Genomic DNA, 25,329 nt, shown 5'->3' on the forward strand with positions numbered 1-25,329 from the left:
TTGGGGCCAATAATACCACTGTTAGTACTGATAATACTATTGTTAGTACTGATAATACCACTGTTAGTACCAATAGTACCTCTGTTAGTACCAATAATACCAATGTTGGTACTGATAATACCACTGTTAGGACAAAAAATACCACTGTTAGGGCCGATTATACCACTGTCAGGGCCGATAATACCACTGTTAGTACCAATAATACCACTGTTAGGGCCGATAATACCACTATTAATACCGATAATACCACTGGTAGTACCAATAATACCACTTTTAGTACCGATAATACCACTGTTAGTACCAATAATACCACTGTTAGTACTGATAATACCACTGTTAGGGCCGATAATACTACTGTTAGTACCAATAATACCAATGTTAGTGCCGATAATACCACTGTTAGGACCAATAATACCTCTGTTAGTACCGATAATACCACTGTTAGTACCGATAATACCACTGTTCAGGCCGATAATACCACTGTTAGTACTGATAATACCATTGTTAGTACCGATAATGCCACTGTTAGGGCCGATATTACCACTGTTAGTACCAATAATACCACTGTTAGGGCGGATAATACCACTGTTAATACCAATAATACCACTGTTAGTACCGATAATACCATTGTTAGGGCGGATAATACCACTGTTAGTACTGATAATACCACTGTTAGTACCAATAATACCACTGTTAGGGCCGATAATACCATTGTTATTACCGATAATACCACTGTTAGTACCGATAATACCACTGTTACGGCCGATAATACCACTGTTAGTACCAATAATACCACTGTTAGTACCAATAATACCACTGTTACGGCCGATAATACCACTGTTAGTACCAATAATACCACTGTTGGTACCAATAATACCACAGTTCAGGCCGATAATATCACTGTTGGGGCCAATAATACCACTGTTAGTTCTGATAATACTATTGTTAGTACTGATAATACCATTGTTAGTACCAATAGTACCACTGTTAGTACCAATAATACCAATGTTAGTACTGATAATACCACTGTTCGGACCAATAATACCACTGTTAGGGCCGATTATACCACTGTCAGGGCCGATAATACCACTGTTAGGGCCGATTATACCACTGTTAGTACCAATAATACCACTGTTAGGGCCGATAATACCACTTTTAATACCGATAATACCAATGGTAGTACCAATAATACCACTGTTAGGGACGATAATACCACTGTTAGTACCAATAATACCACTGTTAGGGCTGATAATACCACTGTTAGTACCAATAATACCACTGTTAGTACTGATAATACCACTGTTAGGGCCGATAATACTACTGTTAGTACCAATAATACCAATGTTAGTGCCGATAATACCACTGTTAGGACCGATAATACCACTGTTAGTACCATAATACCACTGTTAGTACCAATAATACCACTGTTAGTACCGATAATACCACTGTTAGGACCAATAATACCACTATTAGTACCAATAATACCACTGTTAGTACCGATAATACCACTGTTCAGGCCGATAATATCACTGTTGGGGCCAATAATACCACTGTTAGTACTGATAATACTATTGTTAGTACTGATAATACCACTGTTAGTACCAATAGTACCTCTGTTAGTACCAATAATACCAATGTTGGTACTGATAATACCACTGTTAGGACAAAAAATACCACTGTTAGGGCCGATTATACCACTGTCAGGGCCGATAATACCACTGTTAGTACCAATAATACCACTGTTAGGGCCGATAATACCACTTTTAATACCAATAATACCACTGTTAGTACCGATAATACCACTGTTCAGGCCGATAATACCACTGTTAGTACCGATAATACCATTGTTAGTACCGATAATGCCACTGTTAGGGCCGATATTACCACTGTTAGTACTGATAATACCACTGTTAGTACCAATAATACCACTGTTAGGGCCGATAATACCATTGTTAGTACCGATAATACCACTGTTAGTACCGATAATACACTGTTACGGCCGATAATACCACTGTTAGTACCAATAATACCACTGTTAGTACCAATAATACCACTGTTACGGCCGATAATACCACTGTTAGTACCAATAATACCACTGTTAGTACCAATAATACCACAGTTCAGGCCGATAATATCACTGTTGGGGCCAATAATACCACTGTTAGTTCTGATAATACTATTGTTAGTACTGATAATACCATTGTTAGTACCAATAGTACCACTATTAGTACCAATAATACCAATGTTAGTACTGATAATACCACTGTTAGGACCAATAATACCACTGTTAGGGCCGATTATACCACTGTCAGGGCCGATAATACCACTGTTAGGGCCAATAATACCACTGTTAGTACTGATAATACCACTGTTAGTACCAATAATACCACTGTTAGTACTGATAATACCACTGTTAGGGCCGATAATACCACTGTTAGGGCTGATAATACCACTGTTATTACCAATAATACCACTGTTACGGCCGATAATACCACTGTTAGTACCAATAATACCAATGTTAGGGCTGATAATACCACTGTTAGGGCTAATAATACCACTGTTAGTACCGATAATACCACTGTTAGTACCGATAGTACCACTGTTAGTACTGATATTACCACTGTTAGTACTGATAATACCACTGTTAGGGCCAATGATGCCACTGTTAGTACCAATAATACCACTGTTAGTACCGATAATACCACTGTTAGTACCAATATTACCACTGTTAGTACCAACATTACCAATGTTAGTACTGATAACACCACTGTTAGGGCCGATAATACCACTGTTAGGGCCAATAATACCATTGTTAGTACCGATAATACCACTGTTAGTACCAATGTTACCACTGTTAGTACTGATAATACCACTGTTAAGGCCAATAATACAACTGTTAGGGCCGATAATACCATTGTTAGTACCGATAATACCACCGTTAGTACCGCTAATACCAATGTTAGTACAGATAATACCACTGTTAGTACCAATAATACCACTGTTAGTACCGAAAGTACCACTGTTAGTACCAATAATACCACTGTTAGTACCGATAATACCACCGTTAGGGCCGATAATACCACCGTTAGTACCGCTAATACCACTGTTAGTACCAAGAAAACCACTGTTAGTACCGATAATACCACTGTTAGTACCAATAATTCCACTGTTAGTACCGATATTACCACTGTTAGGGCCGATAATACCACTGTTAGTACCAATAATTCCACTGTTAGTACTGATAATACCACTGTTAGTACTGATAATACCACTGTTAGGGCCGATAATACTATTGTTGGTACCAATAATACCAATGTTAGTACCAATAATTCCACTGTTAGTACCGATATTATCACTGTTAGTACTGATAATACCACTGTTAGGGCCGATAATACCACTGTTAGTACCAATAATTCCACTGTTAGTACCGAAATTACCACTGTTAGGGCCGATAATACCAATGTTAGGGCCGATAATACCACTGTTAGTACCGATATTACAAATGTTAGTACCGATATTACCACTGTTAGTACCGATAATGCCACTGTTAGTGCCAATATTACCACTGTTAGTACTGATAATACCACTGTTAGTACCAATAATACCACTGTTAGTACCGATAATACCACTGTTAGTACCGATAATACCACTGTTAGTACCAATAATACCACTTTTAATACCGATAATAGCACTGGTAGTACCAATAATACCACTGTTAGTACCAATAATACCACTGTTAGTACTGATAATACCACTGTTAGGGCCGATAATACTACTGTTAGTACCAATAATACCAATGTTAGTGCCGATAATACCACTGTTAGGACCAATAATACCACTGTTAGTACCGATAATACCACTGTTCAGGCCGATAATACCACTGTTAGTACCAATAATACCATTGTTAGTACCGATAATGCCACTGTTAGGGCCGATATTACCACTGTTAGTACCAATAATACCACTGTTAGGGCGGATAATACCACTGTTAATACCAATAATACCACTGTTAGTACCGATAATACCACTGTTAGGGCCAATAATACCACTGTTAGTACTGATAATACCACTGTTAGTACCAATAATACCACTGTTAGGGCCGATAATACCATTGTTAGTACCGATAATACCACTGTTAGTACCGATAATACCACTGTTACGGCCGTTAATACCACTGTTAGTACCAATAATACCACTGTTAGTACCAATAATACCACTGTTACGGCCGATAATACCACTGTTAGTACCAATAATACCACTGTTAGTACCAATAATACCACAGTTCAGGCCGATAATACCACTGTTAGTACCAATAATACCAATGTTAGGGCTGATAATACCACTGTTAGGGCTAATAATACCACTGTTAGTACCGATAATACCACTGTTAGTACCGATAGTACCACTGTTAGTACTGATTTTTCCACTGTTAGTACTGATAATACCACTGTTAGGGCCAATGATGCCACTGTTAGTACCAATAATACCACTGTTAATACCGATAATACCACTGTTAGTACCAATATTACCACTGTTAGTACCAATATTACCAATGTTAGTACTGATAACACCACTGTTAGGGCCGATAATACCACTGTTAGGGCCAATAATACCATTGTTAGTACCGATAATACCACTGTTAGTACCAATGTTACCACTGTTAGTACTGATAATACCACTGTTAAGGCCAATAATACAACTGTTAGGGCCGATAATACCATTGTTAGTACCGATAATACCACCGTTAGTACCGCTAATACCAATGTTAGTACTGATAATACCACTGTTAGTACCAATAATACCACTGTTAGTACCGATAATACCACCGTTAGGGCCGATAATACCACCGTTAGTACCGCTAATACCACTGTTAGTACCAAGAAAACCACTGTTAGTACCGATAATACCACTGTTAGTACCAATAATTCCACTGTTAGTACCGATATTACCACTGTTAGGGCCGATAATACCACTGTTAGTACCAATAATTCCACTGTTAGTACTGATAATACCACTGTTAGTACTGATAATACCACTGTTAGGGCCGATAATACTATTGTTGGTACCAATAATACCAATGTTAGTACCAATAATTCCACTGTTAGTACCGATATTATCACTGTTAGTACTGATAATACCACTGTTAGGGCCGATAATACCACTGTTAGTACCAATAATTCCACTGTTAGTACCGAAATTACCACTGTTAGGGCCGATAATACCAATGTTAGGGCCGATAATACCACTGTTAGTACCGATATTACAAATGTTAGTACCGATATTACCACTGTTAGTACCGATAATGCCACTGTTAGTGCCAATATTACCACTGTTAGTACTGATAATACCACTGTTAGTACCAATAATACCACTGTTAGTACCGATAATACCACTGTTAGTACCGATAATACCACTGTTAGTACCAATAATACCACTTTTAATACCGATAATACCACTGGTAGTACCAATAATACCACTGTTAGTACCAATAATACCACTGTTAGTACTGATAATACCACTGTTAGGGCCGATAATACTACTGTTAGTACCAATAATACCAATGTTAGTGCCGATAATACCACTGTTAGGACCAATAATACCACTGTTAGTACCGATAATACCACTGTTAGTACCGATAATACCACTGTTCAGGCCGATAATACCACTGTTAGTACCAATAATACCATTGTTAGTACCGATAATGCCACTGTTAGGGCCGATATTACCACTGTTAGTACCAATAATACCACTGTTAGGGCGGATAATACCACTGTTAATACCAATAATACCACTGTTAGTACCGATAATACCACTGTTAGGGCCAATAATACCACTGTTAGTACTGATAATACCACTGTTAGTACCAATAATACCACTGTTAGGGCCGATAATACCATTGTTAGTACCGATAATACCACTGTTAGTACCGATAATACCACTGTTACGGCCGTTAATACCACTGTTAGTACCAATAATACCACTGTTAGTACCAATAATACCACTGTTACGGCCGATAATACCACTGTTAGTACCAATAATACCACTGTTAGTACCAATAATACCACAGTTCAGGCCGATAATATCACTGTTGGGGCCAATAATACCACTGTTAGTTCTGATAATACTATTGTTAGTACTAATAATACCATTGTTAGTACCAATAGTACCACTGTTAGTACCAATAATACCAATGTTAGTACTGATAATACCACTGTTAGGACCAATAATACCACTGTTAGGGCCGATTATACCACTGTCAGGGCCGATAATACCACTGTTAGGGCCAATAATACCACTGTTAGTACTGGTAATACCACTGTTAGTACCAATAATACCACTGTTAGTACTGATAATACCACTGTTAGGGCCGATAATACCACTGTTAGGGCTGATAATACCACTGTTAGTACCAATAATACCACTGTTACGGCCGATAATACCACTGTTAGTACCAATAATACCAATGTTAGGGCTGATAATACCACTGTTAGGGCTAATAATACCACTGTTAGTACCGATAATACCACTGTTAGTACCGATAGTACCACTGTTAGTACTGATTTTTCCACTGTTAGTACTGATAATACCACTGTTAGGGCCAATGATGCCACTGTTAGTACCAATAATACCACTGTTAATACCGATAATACCACTGTTAGTACCAATATTACCACTGTTAGTACCAATATTACCAATGTTAGTACTGATAACACCACTGTTAGGGCCGATAATACCACTGTTAGGGCCAATAATACCATTGTTAGTACCGATAATACCACTGTTAGTACCAATGTTACCACTGTTAGTACTGATAATACCACTGTTAAGGCCAATAATACAACTGTTAGGGCCGATAATACCATTGTTAGTACCGATAATACCACCGTTAGTACCGCTAATACCAATGTTAGTACAGATAATACCACTGTTAGTACCAATAATACCACTGTTAGTACCGAAAGTACCACTGTTAGTACCAATAATACCACTGTTAGTACCGATAATACCACCGTTAGGGCCGATAATACCACCGTTAGTACCGCTAATACCACTGTTAGTACCAAGAAAACCACTGTTAGTACCGATAATACCACTGTTAGTACCAATAATTCCACTGTTAGTACCGATATTACCACTGTTAGGGCCGATAATACCACTGTTAGTACCAATAATTCCACTGTTAGTACTGATAATACCACTGTTAGTACTGATAATACCACTGTTAGGGCCGATAATACTATTGTTGGTACCAATAATACCAATGTTAGTACCAATAATTCCACTGTTAGTACCGATATTATCACTGTTAGTACTGATAATACCACTGTTAGGGCCGATAATACCACTGTTAGTACCAATAATTCCACTGTTAGTACCGAAATTACCACTGTTAGGGCCGATAATACCAATGTTAGGGCCGATAATACCACTGTTAGTACCGATATTACAAATGTTAGTACCGATATTACCACTGTTAGTACCGATAATGCCACTGTTAGTGCCAATATTACCACTGTTAGTACTGATAATACCACTGTTAGTACCAATAATACCACTGTTAGTACCGATAATACCACTGTTAGTACCGATAATACCACTGTTAGTACCAATAATACCACTGTTAGTACCAATATTACCAATGTTAGGGCTGATAATACCACTGTTAGTACCAATAATACCACTGTTAGTACTGATAATACCACTGTTAGGGCTGATAATACCACTGTTAGTACCAATAATACCACTGTTAGTACTGATAATACCACTGTTAGGACCAATAATACCACTGTTAGTACCGATATTACCAATGTTAGGGCTGATAATACCACTGTTAGTACCGATAATACCACTGTTAGTACCGATAATACCACTGTTACGGCCGATAATACCACTGTTAGTACCAATAATACCAATGTTAGGGCTGATAATACCACTGTTAGGGCCGATAATACCACTGTTAGTACTGATAACACCAATGTTAGGGCCAATAATACCACTGTTAGTGCCAATAATACCACTGTTAGGGCTGACAATACCACTGTTAGTACTGATAACACCACTGTTAAGGCCAATAATACAACTGTTAGGGCCGATAATACCACCGTTAGTACCGCTAATACCACTGTTAGTACCAATAATTCCACTGTTAGTACTGATAATACCACTGTTAGGGCCGATAATACCACTGTTAGTACCAATAATTCCACTGTTAGTACCGATATTACCACTGTTAGTACTGATAATACCACTGTTAGGGCCGATAATACCAATGTTAGGGCCGATAATACCACTGTTAGTACCGATATTACCACTGTTAGTACTGATAATACCACTGTTCGTGCCAATAATACCAATGTTAGGGCCGATAATACCAATGTTAGGGCCGATAATACCACTGTTAGTACCGCTAATACCACTGTTAGTACAGATAATACCACTGTTAGTACCAATAATACCACTCTTAGTACTGATAATACCACAAGGCTAACTTCACTCAGGCAGCCATTTTTGAATTGAAAAATCTTGAGCCAATCAAAGAGAATGTTTCTCAACCAATTTCATCACATCAGGCTTTGGCCACCCCTTTTACTACAACCAGTGGTAATTGAACCAGCTGCTTCTCATAAGAAACGGGAACTGAACTTGTCCCCTTAATCTGTAAAGGTTCCCCATATATAGGTTCTCAGTCTATCAAACTAAAGGTTTGGAGTCCAGAACAAATTTTGTTCAAGACTGGTTCTGCGATCACTGAAACATCTACACCAACTTAGAACTGGGTGACCATTTAATCAGATGTTTATTTTGATTAGTTCTGATTTGGATGTTGTTAAGCAAGCAATTGAAGTGATCCTAACCAGCAGTAGGTGGACTTTACAGGGTGTGCATTGTCCTGGATACCAGTCTATCAGTTCTCATATTCAATTTATGTCAAGTGAGACTGTTTTGCTGTCTCAAATCCGCATACTGGCAGCAAATCTTATCTAACTGGCCGCGGCTTGTTTTTATTTTGGGGTTTTGCTCTGGGCTGACCTCGTATCCCTTTGTTCAGGATATGTCCTAAGTGAGGCTATGCTATTTCCTTCAACGAGGTTGAGCTCCCCAAGCTCAGTCAGACTGGAAAAGGTGTACACTTCCATCAGCGGACCCTGTAACACATATGCTCCACTTGCTGCATTTTCCAATAATGAATCACATTGCAGTGCCTGTTTGAATTCCAGTTGGTCTTCAGCTACTAGGTGCTTTTACATGGTTACGTCATTAATCCCACATACCAAATGGTCTCTCAACATTTCATTCAGGGTTAAACCAAAATCACATGCCTCTCCTAGTCCTCCAAACCTTGTCAAAAATCCTGCATATCGATTTGACACAATATGTAGACAGGCCAACAAGAGGTGAGGCCATACTGGATTTGGTTCTGGGTAACGAACCAGGCCAGGTGTTAGAATTAGAGGTAGGTGAGCACTTTGGGGATAGTGACCATAATTCGGTGATTTTTACTCTCGTGATGGAGAGGGATAAGTGTGTACTACAGGGCAAGAGTTATAGCTGGGGTCAGGGAAATTATGATGCGGTGAGGCATGACTTAGGATGTGTGGCTTGGAAAAGTAGACTCCAAGGCAAGAGTGTAAATGATATGTGGAGCTTGTTCAAGGAGCAACTATTGAGTGTCCTTGATAATTATGTACCTGTCAGGCAGGGAGGAAAGGGTCGTGCGAGGGAGCCGTGGTTTAATAAGTTTAATTGGAATCCCTTGTTAAATGGAAGAGGGCGGCCTATCTCAAGATGAGACGTGAAGGTTCAATTGGGGCGATTGAGAGTTATAAGGTAGCCAGGAAGGACCTGAAGAGAGAGCTAAGAGCAGCAAGGAGGGGACATGAAAGGTCCTTAGTCGGTAGGATTAGGGAAAACCCTAAGGCTTTCTATAGGTATGTTAAGAATAAAAGAATGACTAGGGTAGGAATAGGTCCAGTCAAGGATAGTAGTGGGAAGTTGCGTGTGGAGGCAGAAGAGATTGGGGAGACACTGAATGAATACTTTTCTTCAGTATTTACTCAGGAACAGGGCATTGTCGTCGATGTGAATACTGAGTCACAAATAAGTAGAATGGATGGCTTTGAGGTATGTAGAGAAGAGGTGTTGGAAATCCTGGAAAAGGTGAAAATAGATAAGTCCACTGGGCCTGATGGCATTTATCCTAGGATTCTCTGGGAAGAAAGGGAGGAGATTGCAGAGCCATTGGCCTTGATTTTTATGTCCTCTTTGTCTACAGGAGTAGTGCCAGAAGACTGGAGGATAGCAAATGTGGTTCCCTTGTTCAAAAAGGGGAGTAGGGATAACCCTAGTAACTATAGGCCGGTGAGTCTCACTTCTGTTGTGGGCAAAGTCTTAGAGAGAATTGTAAGGGATAGGATTTATGCACATCTGGATAGGAATAATGTGATCAAGGATAGTCAGCATGGTTTTGTGAAGGGCAGGTCGTGCCTCACAAACCTTATTGAATTCTTTGAAAAGGTGACGAAGGAGGTTGATGAGGGGAAAGCGGTAGATGTGGTATATATGGATTTTAGTAAGGCGTTTGATAAGGTTCCCCATGGTAGGCTACTGCAGAAAATACGGAGATATGGCATTGAGGGTGAGTTGGAGGTTTGGATTAGGAATTGGCTGGATGGAAGAAGACAGAGGGTAGTAGTTGATGGCAAAGTTTCTTCATGGAGTGCCGTCACTAGCGGTGTTCCGCAAGGATCTGTTTTGGGACCATTGCTGTTTGTCATTTTTATAAATGACCTGGAAGAGGGGTTAGAAGGTTGGGTGAGCAAGTTTGCGGATGATACGAAAGTCGGAGGAGTTGTTGACAGTGAGGAAGGATGTGGCAGGTTACAGCAGGATATAGAGAAGCTGCAGAGCTGGGCAGAAAGGTGGCAAATGGAATTCAATGTAGCTAAGTGTGAGGTGATTCACTTTGGGAAGAATAACAAAAAGATGGGGTACTGGGCTAATGGTCGGATACTTGGTAGTGTGGATGAGCAGAGGGATCTTGGTGTCCATGTACACAGATCTCTGAAAGTTGCCACCCAGGTAAATAGTGCGGTGAGGAAGGCATATGGCGTACTGGCTTTCATTGGTAGAGGAATTGAGTTCCGGAGTCCTGAGGTCATGATGCAGTTGTATAAGACTCTGGTGCGGCCGCATCTGGAATATTGTGTGCAGTTTTGGTCGCCATACTATAGGAAGGATGTGGAGGCACTGGAACGGGTGCAGAGGAGGTTTACCAGGATGTTGCCTGGTATGGAAGGAAGATCGTATGAGGAAAGACTGAGACACTTGGGGCTGTTTTCATTAGAGAAAAGAAGGTTTAGGGGTGACTTGATTGAGGTGTACAAGATGATTAGGGGGTTAGATAGGGTTGACAGTGTGAACCTTTTCCCACGTATGGAGTCGGGTATTACAAGGGGGCATAGCTTTAAATTAAGGGGGGGTAGATATAGGACTGAAGTTAGGGGTAGGTTCTTCACTCAGCGAGTCGTAAGTTCATGGAATGCCCTGCCAGTAGCAGTGGTGGACTCTCCCTCTTTATGGGCATTTAAGCGGGCATTGGATAGGTATATGGAGGATAGTGGGTTAGTATAGGTTAGGTGGGCTTGGATCGGCGCAACATCGAGGGCCAAAGGGCCTGTACTGCGCTGTATTCTTCTATGTTCTATGTTCTATGTTCCCAGGATTCAAATTGCTGAGTAAAACCAACAGCGGTCTCAGAATTAGAGGAAGGTTGGGATCATAATATTCCTTAACTAATCCATCAGCCTTTGAAAGATTTTAATATTTGGTGCCTCAGGGAAGGTAAGGCAACTAATAATTGAAAAAGCCGTGAGTCTGCACACTGTTAGAAGTATTTATTGCTTTTCATCTGCCCCCAAAGTTATTCGTCTGGAAAAAATAAAGCATTCTTTCCACATACTGGACCCAGGCTTTGGCAGCAGCAGTGAATGAGTCAAGCTTCCCAAATAACAGCATGATGCCAGAAATGCTTTCCCCAACTCAAAGACAACTCTTGCGAGTGAATTTGTTCAGGTGCATGATTCTTTTCCTCATCACCACTGAAATAACTCTGCAGAGGCTGGTATCCTGTCACCAAATCACCCTTTATTTACTTGTGGAGAATCTTTGACATCATATGGATGGCAGTGAGTTGACGGGTGTGTAGGTAAATTATTATATTTTACATTAGGATTAAACCTCGGCACAACATCGTGTTCTATGTTCTATTACAATCACTGTAGTCATCACGTGACCTTGTCAGTGTAATGTCAAAGGTCATTAGGTTACTCTCCCAGTGTAAAGTCAAAGGTCATCATAATACCCTGCCAGTCTCGTGTTGAAGGCTATAATGTTACACTGCCAGTGTATAGTCAAAGGTCATGGGGTTACACTGCCAGTGTATAGTTAAAGGTCATGGGTTACACTGCCAGTGTATAGTCATAGGTCATGGGATTGCACTGCTAGTATGGTATTAAAGGTCATGGGGTTGCACTGCCAATGTAGTGTTAAACGTCATGGGGGTACTCTCCCAGTGCACAGAAAAATGCCTGGATGATTACAGCCCATAGTCATAATGGGATCAACCGAATGTCATGGTAAATCTTGAGCACTTGGTTCATATGAACAGACAATTTAAGAGCAGGGTTAGGCCACTCTGCCCATCAAACCTGCTCTATCACGCAAAATGATTATGGCTGCCCTAAACGTAACCTCAAGTCCTTGCATTCTTGCATACCCTTGGATGACCTTTCATACCCTCTTAATTAGCAAAAATACACCTACCGCTTCCTTAAAAACATTTAAGGACTCTGTTTTCACTGACTTTACAGGAAAAGAGTTCAAAAGACTTTCAACTATCTGAGTGAATATTTAAAAATCTGTTTTAAATGGGCATCCCCTTACTTTGAAGTATGACCCCAATTCCAAAATTTTCCACTTCTACACAGGAAGTCTACACCTGAACCAGACTATGAATGATCTATGCCTGAACCAGACTGGAATTAATGTCCTTGGGGGAGTTTTTGCCACTGCTGTTGGGGTGGGTTTAAACTAATGTGGCAGGGGGCTGGAAACCAGAAGAGAAAACGAGTAGACAGTGAGGTGGAAACTAGAGACTGTACGGATCATGTAGTTAGCATTACCAAAGGGAAGAGTAGGCAGAGAGCAGATGAAGGCAAAGGAACTGGTGGTCTGAAGTGCATATGCTTTAATGTTTGTGGGTAAGGCAGACGAACTTAGGGCTTGGATTGGTGCCAAGGAGTATGATGTTATTGTGATCGCAGAGACTTGGTTGAAAGAAGGGCATGATTGGCAACTAAATGTTCCAGATGCTTCAGACAGGACAAGGAGGGAAGTAAAAGGGGGAGAAGGAGTTGTATTGCTGGTCAGGGACGATATCACGGCTGTGCTAAAGGAGGACACTATGGAAGGTTTAGGCAGTAAGGCATTATGGGTAGACCTGAGAAATAAGAAGAGTGCAGTTACATTGTTGGGGCTGTACTACAGGCCTCCCAACAGTGAGCATGAGGTAGAAGAACAAATAGGGAAACAGATTATGGAAAGATGCAGAGACAACAGGGTGGTGGTGATGGGCAATTTTAATTTTCCCAATGTTGACTGGGATAGACTTAGTGTCAGAGGTCTGATGGGGCAGAATTTGTAAGGAGCATCCAGGAGAGTTTTCTAGAGAAGTATGTCGATAGTCTAACGAGGGAAGGGGCCATATTGGTCCTGGTGTTGGAGAATGAGCCAGGCCAGGCATTGCAAGTTGCAGTGGGGATTTCTTTGGGAATAGTGACCACAATTCTGTAAGTTTTAGAAGACTCATAGACAAAGATAAGAGTGGTCCTAAGGGAAGAGTAATAAACTGGGCCAAGGCCAATTATATCAAAATTAGGCAGGAACTGGGAAATGTGGATTGGGGGCAGCTATTTGAAGGGAAGTCCACATTTGATATGTGGGAGGCTTTCAAAGATAGGTTAAAGATATTACAGGATAGGTATGTCCCTTTGAAAACAAGGGATAGGAAAGGCAAGATTCGTGAACCGTGGATGACAGGAGAAATCGTACACCTAGCCAAGGGGAAAAGGGAAGCATACATAATGTCCAGGCAGGTAAGGACAGAATGGGCCTTGGAGGAATATCAGGAGAGTAGGACCAATCTTAAACGAGGAATCGAGCGGGCTAAAAGGGTCATGAAATAACTTTAGCAAGCAGAATTAAGGAGAATCCCAAGGCCTTTTATTTATATATAAGAAGCAAGATGGTAACTAGAGAAAGGGTTGGTCCATTAAAGGATAAGGAAGGAAGGTTGTGTATCGAACCTGAGAAAATGGGTGAGATTCTCAATAATTACTTTGCATCAGTGTTCACTGAGGAGAGGGATATGATGAATGTTGAGATGAGAGATAGATGTTTGTTTACTCTGTATCATGTTGACATAAGGAGGGAAGATGTATTGCGTAGGCTAAAGGATATTAAGGTGGATAAATCCCCAGGACCAGATGGGATCTATCCCAGGTTGCTGAGGGAGGCGAGAGAGGGAATAGCTGGGGCCCTGACAGACATCTTTGGAGCATCCTTAAACACAGATGAAGTGCCGGAGGACTGGAGAGTCGCTAATGTTGTCCCCTGTACAAGAAGGGTAGTAGGGATATTCCAGGTAACTACAGACCAGTGAACTGGACATCAGTGGTGGGAAGGTTGCTGGAGAAGGTACTGAGGGATAGAATCTATTTATATTTGGAAATGAATGGGCTTATCTGTGTTAGGCAACATGGTTTTGTGTGGGGTAGATCATGCCTTACCAACTTAATAGAGTTCTTTGAGAAAGTGATCAAGTTGTTAGATGAAGGAAGGGCTGTAGATGTCATATACATGGACTTTAGTAAGGCATTTGATAAGGTTCCCCATTGAAGACTAATGGAGAAAGTGAAGCCACATGATGTGCAGGGTGTGCAGGGTGATAAAGAACTGGTTGAGCAACAGGAGACAGAGAGTAGTAGTTGAAGGGAGTTTCTCAAAATGGAGAAAGGTGACCAGTGGTGTTTCATAGGGGTCAGTATTAGGGCCACTGTTGTTTGTGATATACATAAATGATCTAGAAGAGGGCATTGGTGATATGATCAGTAAGTGTGCAGATGATACGAAGATTAGTGGAGTAACAGAAAGCATAGGGGACTGTCAAAGAATACAGGAGAATATAGATAGACTGGAGAGTTGGGCGAAGAAGTGGCAGGTGGAGTTCAATCTGGGCAAATCTGAGGTGATACATTTTGGAAGGTCCAATTCTAGGGCGAACTATAAAGTAAACAGAGGAGCCTTAGCAAAAGTTGATGAGCAGAGAGACCTGGGACTTCAGGTCCACTGTACCCTGAACGTTGCTGCACAGGTAGACAGAGTGGTCAAGAAGGCATATGGTATGCTTGCCTTCATTGGATGGGTTATTGAGTATAAGAGCTGGCACATCATGTTAAAATTATACAAGACTTTAGTTCGGCTGCATTTAGAACGCTGTGTACAGTTCTGATTACATTACCAAAAGGATGTGGATGCCATGGAGAGGGTGCAGAGAAGGTTTACGAGGATGTTGCCTGGTATGGAAGGTGCTAGCTATGAAGAGAGGTTAAGTAGGTTAGGAATTTTTCATTAGAAAAAGGGGGGACCTGACCGAGGTCTACAAAATCATGAAGGATATAGACAGGGTGGTTAGAGATAAGCTTTTACCCAGGGTAAGAGATTCAATAATGAGAGGTCATGTATTCAAGGTGAGAGGTGAAAAGTACTTTACACAGAGGGTGGTAGGTTCCTGGAACGCATTGCCGGCAGAGGTAGTAGAGGCAGACATGGTAGCTTCATTTAAGGTGCATCTGGACAGTTGCATGAGTAGGTGGGGAGCAGAGGGATACAGATGCTTAGGAATTGGGCGTTAGGTTTAGACTGTGGATTTGGATCAGCACAGGCTTGGAGGGCCGAAGGGCCTGTTCCTGGGCTGTAAATTTTGTTCTTTGTAAGTCCTCTCAGGATAATAGACAATAGACCATAGACAATAGGTGCAAGAGTAGGCCATTCTGCCCTTCGAGCCAGCACCACCATTCATTATGATCATGGCTGATCATCCTCAATCAGTATCCTATTCCTGTCTTATCCCCATAACCCTTGATTCCACTATCCTTAAGAGCTCTATCCAACTCTTTCTTGAAAGTATCCAGAGACTGGGCCTCCACTGCCCTCTGGGGCAGAGCATTCCACACACCCACCACTCTCTGGGTGAAGAAGTTTCTCCTCAACTCTGTTCTAAATGGCCTACCCCTTATTTTTAAACTGTGTCCTCTGGTTCGGCACTCACCCATCAGCAGAAACATGTTTCCTGCCTCCAGAGTGTCCAATCCTTTAATAATCTTATACGTCTCAATCAGATCCCCTCTCACCCTTCTAAACTCAAGCATATACAAGCCCAGTCGCTCCAATCTTTCAGCGTAAGATAGTCCTGCCATTCCGGGAATTGACCTTGTGAACCTACGCTGCACTCCCTCAAATTTGGAGACCAAAACTGCGCACAATATTCCAGGTGCAGTCTCACCAGGGTCCTGTACAGCTGCAGAAGGACCTCTTTGCTTCTATACTCAATTCCTCTTGTTATGAAGACCAGCATGCTATTAGCCTTCTTCACTACCTGCTGTACTTGCTTACCTTCATTGACTGGTGTACAAGAACCTTCCTGAAGAAGGGCTCATGCCCGAAATGTCGATTCTCCTGCTCCTTGGATGCTGCCTGACCTGCTGCGCTTTTCCAGCAACACATTTTCAGCTCTGATGTACAAGAACACCTAGATCTTGTTGTACTGCCCCTTTACCTAACTTGACTCCATTTAGGTAGTAATCTGCCTTCCTGTTCTTGCCACCAAAGTGGATAACCACACATTTATCCACATTAAACTGCATCTACCATGCAAATCCATCCACTCACCTAACCTGTCCAGGTCACCCTGTCTTCTCCTAACATCCTCCTCACATTTCACCCTCCCACCCAGCTTTGTGTCTTCATCAAATTTGCTAATATTACCTTTAATACCTTCATCTATATCATTAAGGTACATTGTAAAAAGTTGCAGTCCCAGCACTGATCCCTGCGGCACACCACTGGTAACTGCCTGTCATCCCGAAAGGGAGCCGTTTATCACTACTCTTTGTTTCCTGTCAGCCAACCAATTTTCAATCCATGTCAGTATTTTGCCCCTAATACCATGCACCCTAAGTTTGCTCACTAACCTCCTATGTGGGACTTTATCAAAGGCTTTCTGAAAGTCCAGGTATACTACATCCACTGGATCTCCCTTGTCCATCTTCAGAGTTACATTCTCAAAAAATTCCAGAAGATTAGTCAAGCATGATTTCCCCTTCATAAATCCATGCTGACTCTGACCTATCCTGTTACTGCTATCCAGATGTATCGTAATTTTGTCCTTTATAATAGACTCCAGCATTTTTCCCACCACTGAGGTCAGACTAACTGGTCTATAATTCTCTGTTTTCTCTCTCGCTCTTTTCTTAAAAAGTGGTACAACATTAGCCACCCTCCAATCTGCAGGAACTAATCCCGAATCTATCGAACTCTGGAAAATAATCACCAACGCATCCACGATTTCTCGAGCCACCTCCTTCAGTACCCTTTATATTTTTGGCCAGTTTACCTTCGTTTACCTTATTTTTTCTTTGCGTATTTCCTTCTTAGTAATCCTCTGTTGTTCTTTAAAAGCTTCCCAGTCCTCTGATTCCCCACTCACCTTTACTATGTTATACTTTTTCCCTTTTGTCTTTATATGGTCCTTAACTTCCCTCGTCAGCCACGGCCACCCCTGCCTCCCCTTAGGAGCTTTCTTCCTTTTTGGAATGAACTGATCCTGCATTTTCTGCATTATACCCAGAAATACCTGCCATTGTTGTTCCACTGCCATCCCTGCTAGGATATTGCACCATTGAACTTTGGCCAGGTCCTCCCTCATAGCTCCATAGGTCCCTTTATTCAACTGAAATATTGTCACTTCCGATTCTACCCTCTCCTTTCAAACTACAGATTAAAGCTTATTGTTTTGTGGTCACTACACAAACAGAAATTGTTGGTGAAACTCAGACCATCTCAGGAAAAAGATCCAGTGACACTTCATCAGAACTGACAGCAACTAGAAAAAACTCTGCCGAATAACTTTTCAGCACATGTGTGGGGGGAGAGGTGATGGTGTGGGAAGGAGAGGTAAGCAGATAGGTGGAGATGGAGCTCAGAGAGACAGATGGAGAAATAAAACATGTAGGTAAATGAAGGCATTATAGGTGCCAGGCCATGATAGAAGAGAAGCTGAAGCAGTGATAATGAGAGCTAAGAGTAGCAGAGAATGGGCAGTTGGTGCTGAGATAATAGGCCTGAGATTAAGTGCGAATAGTGATTGTGCTAAAAACAACCCATGTCATAACAAATAAAATCTGAAAGAACTGCAAAGGTCTTTTTAATATTCCTTGGGATGTGGGCATCACTGGTTGGTCACCATGTATTAACCGTCCCTAGTTGTCTTTGAACTGAATGGCTTATTAGGCTATTTCAGAGGGCAGGAAAAGCACAGCAGGTCAGGCTGCATCCGAGGAGCAGGAAAATTGATGTTTTGGGCAGGGCTTTGGATGCAGCCTGACCTGCTGAGCTTTTCCAGCACCACTCCAATCTTGACTCTAATTTCCAGCATCTGCAGTCCTCACTTTCACCTATTTCAGAGAGCAGCCACATTGTTGTGGATCTGGAGTCACACGTAGGTCAGACCAGTTAAGGTGACAGATTTCCTTCCCCAAAGCACATTGATAAACCAGATGGATTTTTCCAACAATGGTTTAATGGTCATTCACAGATTCTAATTTCCCAATTATTGTTGAATTCAAATTCCACCACCTGCCCTGGTGGGATTTGAACCCAGGTCCCCAGAACACTAGCTCAGTTTCTGGATTAGTAGTCTAGTGATAATATCGCTAGGCAATCACCTCCCCCCGTTGCCTCTTGGAAACAAAAATAGAAATTGCTTGAAAAGCTCAGCAAGTCTTGTAGCATCTGTGAAGGGAAATTAGAGTTAATCTTTCAGTTTGAGGTGACCTTTCCTCGGAACATTCCTTCTTAAATATGATCATCATTACTGTAAATCAGTGGATCCTGATCCTTTCAGAAACTTGTGACACTTCAATTCCATGACACACCCACATTTTTCATCTGATTACTCATAAACTACATCACAGTAGGAATGGAGACACAGAGTGAGGCTCTCCCTGCAGCCTCCTCACTCACTACTCCCATCTCCACCCACCAGCCATCCATCTGTCCAGCTACCTATCACCTTGCTGAGGTCACTGGAAGACCTAGTGTTGGAGAGGAAGCCTATTAGCCAGGAAAGCAGCTGACCCCGCCTCGCTGTGTAGGCCTCAGGTGAAGGGGTGAGGCAGGCCCCTCCTCCCAGAATGCAGTTCTCATCTCAGGGCCATCTGAGTTTAGTGCAATTCCCACACTCACCACATTCTCAACCCTACTCACTCCTTGTGTCCCCCAGTCACAGTAGTGAGTGCCCCGTTTGGCTCAGCCCAGGAAAAGGGCAAAGGTCAAAGGTGACAGATTCACTGGGGGGCCCACACACTCTGCCTTGTACCAATTACAATCTGGGAGCTGCTCCCTTCCTCCCTTCCACCTTCCCCCCTCCCAAACAGGAAGGTCTGTGGTGTCAGCAAATAAAATGACACTGCTTCCGGAACATTCCTGGATACCAGCTGAAAAATGTACTTGTCCACTGTATCTGTCCAGGTATGGCTTCACCACCACCCTATAGAACTGAGGCATCATCTTCCTACTCTTGTATTCAGTTTTCCTCACAATAAATCATTACACTCTATGATCTTTCACTCACTGTGCCTACATACTAACCTGTTATTCATAAACTGGGACACCCAGATCCCTCTGCATCTCAGAGCTCTGCAACCTCTCACCGTTTAGATAATATGCTTCTTTTTTACTCCTCTGTCAAATGGATAATTTCACACTTGCCCACATTGTACTCCATTTGCCAGATGTTTACCTACTACTGAACCCACCTTTACCACGTTGTAGGTTTCTTAGATCATCACAACTCATCTTCCTACCTGCCTAGTATCCTTCATTGAATAAAGTATGAAGGGAGATGTTTGTAAGTAGAATAAGTACTGTTAGGTGTTTTAGGATGCTGGAAAAAAACAAGATGATGATATTCACTTGCTGAGATTGATCAGATCTGAATGATTTAGGAAAGATACTTACTACAGAACTGAAGCACAAAATCTTTGTGTTTGATACTGATGTGGTTCCTGGCCTGGCATCTGTAAGTGCCAACATCACTTTCCTGCAAGTTCAGCAGAGTCAAGGAGCGATTGTTCTTGGACATACGATAGTTTTTACCATCAGACAGAGATTGCTCACATCTGTACCAGCTGTAATGAACCAGGTTCCCCTCCAGGATGGAGCATTGCAGAGTGACATTGTCTCCCACCTGAGGAACCTTAGGAAAGATCTCAATGTGTGGAATAGAGACAGCAACTGTGGATATGAAGACACAAGATTTTATCCAGAGTCTAAGGAGCAGAATATTCCAAACTACTTAAGCCTGATAAACACAAGCTACTGAAGCCACCCAAATAGGAACTAAAGGATTTGAGATTATTAGCTTTACTGACTTTCACCCCCAGCCCAATCAGTGGCAAACTGAGAGTTACCTGATTCTTATATAGTTAATTTTTATAGTTAAATAATTCCAAAAGCAGGGAGAACTAATTTCAATCTAAACACTGATGAAACTAGCCTGACTCAGAAGCTCCATAGAACTTAATTCAATGAATCTTGACTTCACTAGAAATCAGGTACCATAATGGAGCTATAAAGGGACTGATGAGAGATGTCCAATGAAACTAAAACTGTGACAAGAAAATAACAAGAATTATGTTCCTAAACCAATCATCAATAAGCTATGGGCAGGCTGAAGTGCCTGAGGGACTGTATGATGAGCAGGAGTGGTCAGTAATTGTTCAGTTGGATTGGAATGAGAGTGACAGAGGAACAATGACTGATGGTGACCTGTGAGCAAGCTCACATCCAGGGCTTCTGGTCAGAGTTTGAATAAAATGTCTGAATGTCATCTCAAGAAATTTGAAGAGTTATTGGCTGCTGAGCAGCTGCTGTTGGGCATACTGTTACAAGTCTAGTGATTTTGAAAAACAGGAATTTCTAAAAGAGCACTGGGAGAATTTATAGACAGAGGGAGGCAGCTGATTTGTGAGTAAGGGTAATCTCCAGCCTATGGTAAATAGTACAAAAGTTACTTTTAAAGTCAGTTAAAATAAATGAATGTAATGAAAGATAAAATAAGTGAAGTAACTTCAATATTTAAGTTTAAGTTTAAGGCATGACAGGACAGGTTAAACAAGTGAAATGCACATCTTGTAACATGTGCAAATTTGTGTATGATTTTCCTGAGCCATGTGCAGCTATGTTCATGAACTTTGGATTTTAGAGCTTGAAATTTGCAGCTACACTCTCCATAGCATTCGGATGGGTCTTGGGAATACTTGTCCAGAACATTCCCACTACCTAATACTCCTCAGGGAAGTGCAAGATTTTCAAGACCTTTAACAACACTTCTCAGTTTTCATCAATATTCCAATTCTATACCAATGACTGTTTAATCCAGATCCCATTTCAGGTGCTTTTTTCCTCCTCACAACTCACTTTCCTCTCAATCTTAAAACTGTCAGCAAATTTGCCAACAATACAGTCAGTCCCTTTGTCCAAGTGTTTGATAAGACAGGGTAGGACTTACAAAATTAATGGTAGACACCTGGGGAGTGTTGTCAAACAGAAACCTAGAGGTTCAGGTTCATAGTTTCTTGGAAGTGGCATCACAGGCAGAGAGGGTGGTGAAGAATGCATTTGGTATATTTGCCTTCATTGGTCAGAGCATTGAGTACAGGGGCTGGGACGTCATATTTCAGCTGTAGGGGACATTAGTGGGGCCACTTTTGGAAGGCCGCTGTCCTTCCTTACCATTGGTACAGATGTTACCATCGTCGAGGAGGGTCTGCCTACTGAGTCAGTATGGGTGGAAATTAGGAACAGTAAGGGAGCAGTCACCTCTTTAGGGGTTTACTACAGGCCCCCCAATAGCAGCAGGGAGATTGAAGAAAGTATAGGTCGGCAGATTTTGGAAAAGTGTGAATGTAGTAGGGTTGCTGTAATGGGTGACTTTAACTTTCCCAATATTGATTGGAACCTCCTTCGAGCAGATGGTTTGGAAGGAGCTGTTTTTGTAAGGTGTGTTCAGGAGGGTTTCCTAACTCAGTACATTGACAGGCCGACGAGGCGAGAGGCCATTTTGGAATTGGTGCTCAGCAATGAGCCGGGGCAGGTGTCAGATCTAATGGTGGGAGAGCATTTTGGTGATAATGACCATAACTGCCTCACATTCTACATAGCTATGGGGAAGGAGAGAAGCAGGCACAATGGGAGGATATTTAATTGGGAAAAGGAAACTATGATGCTATCCGACGTGCATTGGGAAGCATGGACTGGGAGCAATTGCTCCATGGAAAGGGCACTATAGACATGTGGAGACTGTTTAAGCAACAGTTGTTGCGAGTGATGCATAAATGTGCTCCTCTGAGACAGGCAAGAAGGGGTAAGATAAAGGAACCTTGGATGACGAGAGCGGAGGAGCTTCTCGTCAAAAGAAAGAAGGTAGCTTACATAAGGTGGAGGAAGCAAGGATCTTGCTCAGCTCCAGAGGATTACAGGCAGCGAGGAAGGAGCTCAAAAATGGTCTGAGGAGAGCCAGGAGGAGGCACAAAAAAGGCTTGGCAGGAAGGATTAGGGAGAATCCAAAGGCATTTTACACTTATGTGAGGAATAAGAGAATGATCAAAGAAAGAGTAGGGCCGATAAGGGATAGCATAGGGAATTTGTGTTGGAGTCTGAGGGGGAAGGGGAAGCCCTAAATGAGTTTTTTGCTTCTGTCTTTACTAAAGAAAAGGACCTTGTAGTAAATGAAACCATTGAGGAGCAGGTAAGCTTGCTGGAACGGATAGAGATAGAGGAAGCTGATGTGCTGAAAATTTTGACAAACATTAAGATTGACAAGTCGCCAGGCCCGGACCAGATTTGTCCTCAGCGGCTTTGGGAAGCGAGAAATGTGATTGTGTCGCTGCTTGCAAAGATCTTTGCATCCTCGCTCTCCACTGGAGTCGTACCTGGGGACTGGAGGGAGGCAAATGTAATTCCTCTCTTCAAGAAAGGAAATAGGGAAATCCCTGGCAATTACAGACCAGTCAGTCTCACATCTGTCATCTGCAAGGTGTTAGAAAGGATTCTGAGCGATAGGATTTATGACCATCTGGAAGAGCATGGCTTGATTAAATGCAGTCAGCATGGCTTTGTGAGGGGCAGGTCATGCCTCACAAATCTTATTGAGTTCTTTGAGGATGTTACTAGAAAAGTTGATGAGGGTCGAGTGGTGGATGTGGTGTATATGGACTTCAGCAAGGCATTTGATAAGGTTCCCTATGGTAGGCTCATTCAGAAGGTCAGGAGGAATGGGATACAGGAAAATGTAGCTGTCTGGATACAGAATTGGCTGGTCGACAGAAGACAGCGAGTGGTAGTGGAAGGAAAGTATTCTGCCTGGAAGTCAGTGGTGAGTGGTGTTCCACAGGGGTCTGTTCTTGGGCCTCTATTGTTTGTAATTTTTATTAATGACTTGGATGAGGATATTGAAGGATAGGTCAGCAAGTTTGCAGATGACACAGAGGTTGGAGGTGTCATTGACAGTATAGAGGGCTGTTGTAGGCTGCAGTGGGACATTGACAGGATGCAGAGATGGGCTGAGAGGTGGCAGATGAAGTTCAACCTGGATAAATGCAAAGTGATGCATTTTGGAAGGTCGAATTTGAAAGCTGAGTACAAGATTAAGGATAGAATTCTTGGCAGTGTGGAGGAACAGAGGGATCTTGGGGTGCACCTACATAGATCCCTTAAAATGGCCACCCAAGTGGACAGGGTTGTTAAGAAAGCATATGGTGTTTTGGCTTTCATTAACAGAGGGATTGAGTTTAAGAGTCGTGAGATCTTATTGCAGCTCTATAAAACTTTGGTTAGATAGCACTTGGAATACTGTGTCCACTTCTGGTCGCCCTATTATAGGAAAGATGTGGATGCTTTGGAGAGGGTTCAGAGGAGGTTTACCAGGATGCTGCCTGGAATGGAGGGCTTATCATACGAAGAGAGGTTGACTGAGCTCGGACTTTTTTCATTGGAAAAAAGAAGGAAGAGAGGGGACCTAATTGAGGTGTACAAGATAATGAGAGGCATAGATCGAGTTGATAACCAGAGACTATTTCCCAGGGCAGAAATGACTAACACGAGGGGTCATAGTTTTAAGCTGTTTGGCGGAAAGTATAGAGGGGATGTCAGAGGCGTGTTCTTTACGTAGAGAGTTGTGAGAGCATGGAATGCAGTTGTGGAAGCGAGGTCATTGGGGATATTTAAGAGCCTGCTGGACATGCATATAGTCACAGAAATTTGAGGGTTCGTACATTAGGTTTACCTTACATGAGGATCAATGGTCGGCACAACATCGTGGGCTGAAGGGCCTGTTCTGTGCTGTACTGTTCTATGTTCTATGTTCTAGAACTGGAGAGAGTACTCCAGAACAGGCCTCACCAACATCCTGTATAACCTCAAAATACTTGTAGGGTTCTATAAAATCGCAAGAGACATATATAGGGTGGATAGCAAAGGTCTTTCCTTAGGATAGGGGAATTCAAAACTAGAGGACGTAGTTTTAAGGTGAGAGGGGAAAGAGTTAAAAGGGAACAGAGGGGCAACATTTTCACACAGAGATTGGTGCATGTATGGAATGAACTGCCAGAGGAAATGGTAGATGCAGGTACAGTTATAACATGTAAAAGACATTTGGACAGGTAAATGAAAGGAAAGGTTTATGGTCCAAATGCAGGGACAAGTTTAGTTAGGTCAGTATGCACAATTTGAACTGAAGGGCCTGTTTCCATGCTGAATCACTCTGTGACTGTTAAGTCATTTAGATAGAATGTAAATACTGATCCCTGTAGTAATAACCACAGAGAATGCTGGAGAAACTTAACATTTCAGCGTCTGTGGACAGAGAAACAGAGTCAATCTCTTGAGTCTTGGAAACATTGTTAGTAGGAGCAGGAGAAGACCATTCTGGCA

General features: G+C 41.9%; 1 protein-coding gene across 1 annotated transcript in view; it reads right to left on the reverse strand.

Moving 5' to 3' along the window:
* LOC122547962 (V-set and immunoglobulin domain-containing protein 1-like) overlaps positions 1-25,329 on the reverse strand; it is an 82,923-nt gene that overhangs the window by 15,186 nt on the left and 42,408 nt on the right. Inside the window, exon 3 of the mRNA XM_087978809.1 lies at positions 20,356-20,631. Coding sequence (XP_087834935.1) covers positions 20,356-20,631 — 276 coding nt within the window. The remainder of the gene's footprint in view (positions 1-20,355; positions 20,632-25,329) is intronic.

The sequence above is a fragment of the Chiloscyllium plagiosum genome, unplaced genomic scaffold (assembly GCF_037043375.1).
Source record: "Chiloscyllium plagiosum isolate Xiang-an unplaced genomic scaffold, Cpla_swu_hap1 HiC_scaffold_35, whole genome shotgun sequence".
Lineage (NCBI taxonomy): Eukaryota > Metazoa > Chordata > Chondrichthyes > Orectolobiformes > Hemiscylliidae > Chiloscyllium > Chiloscyllium plagiosum.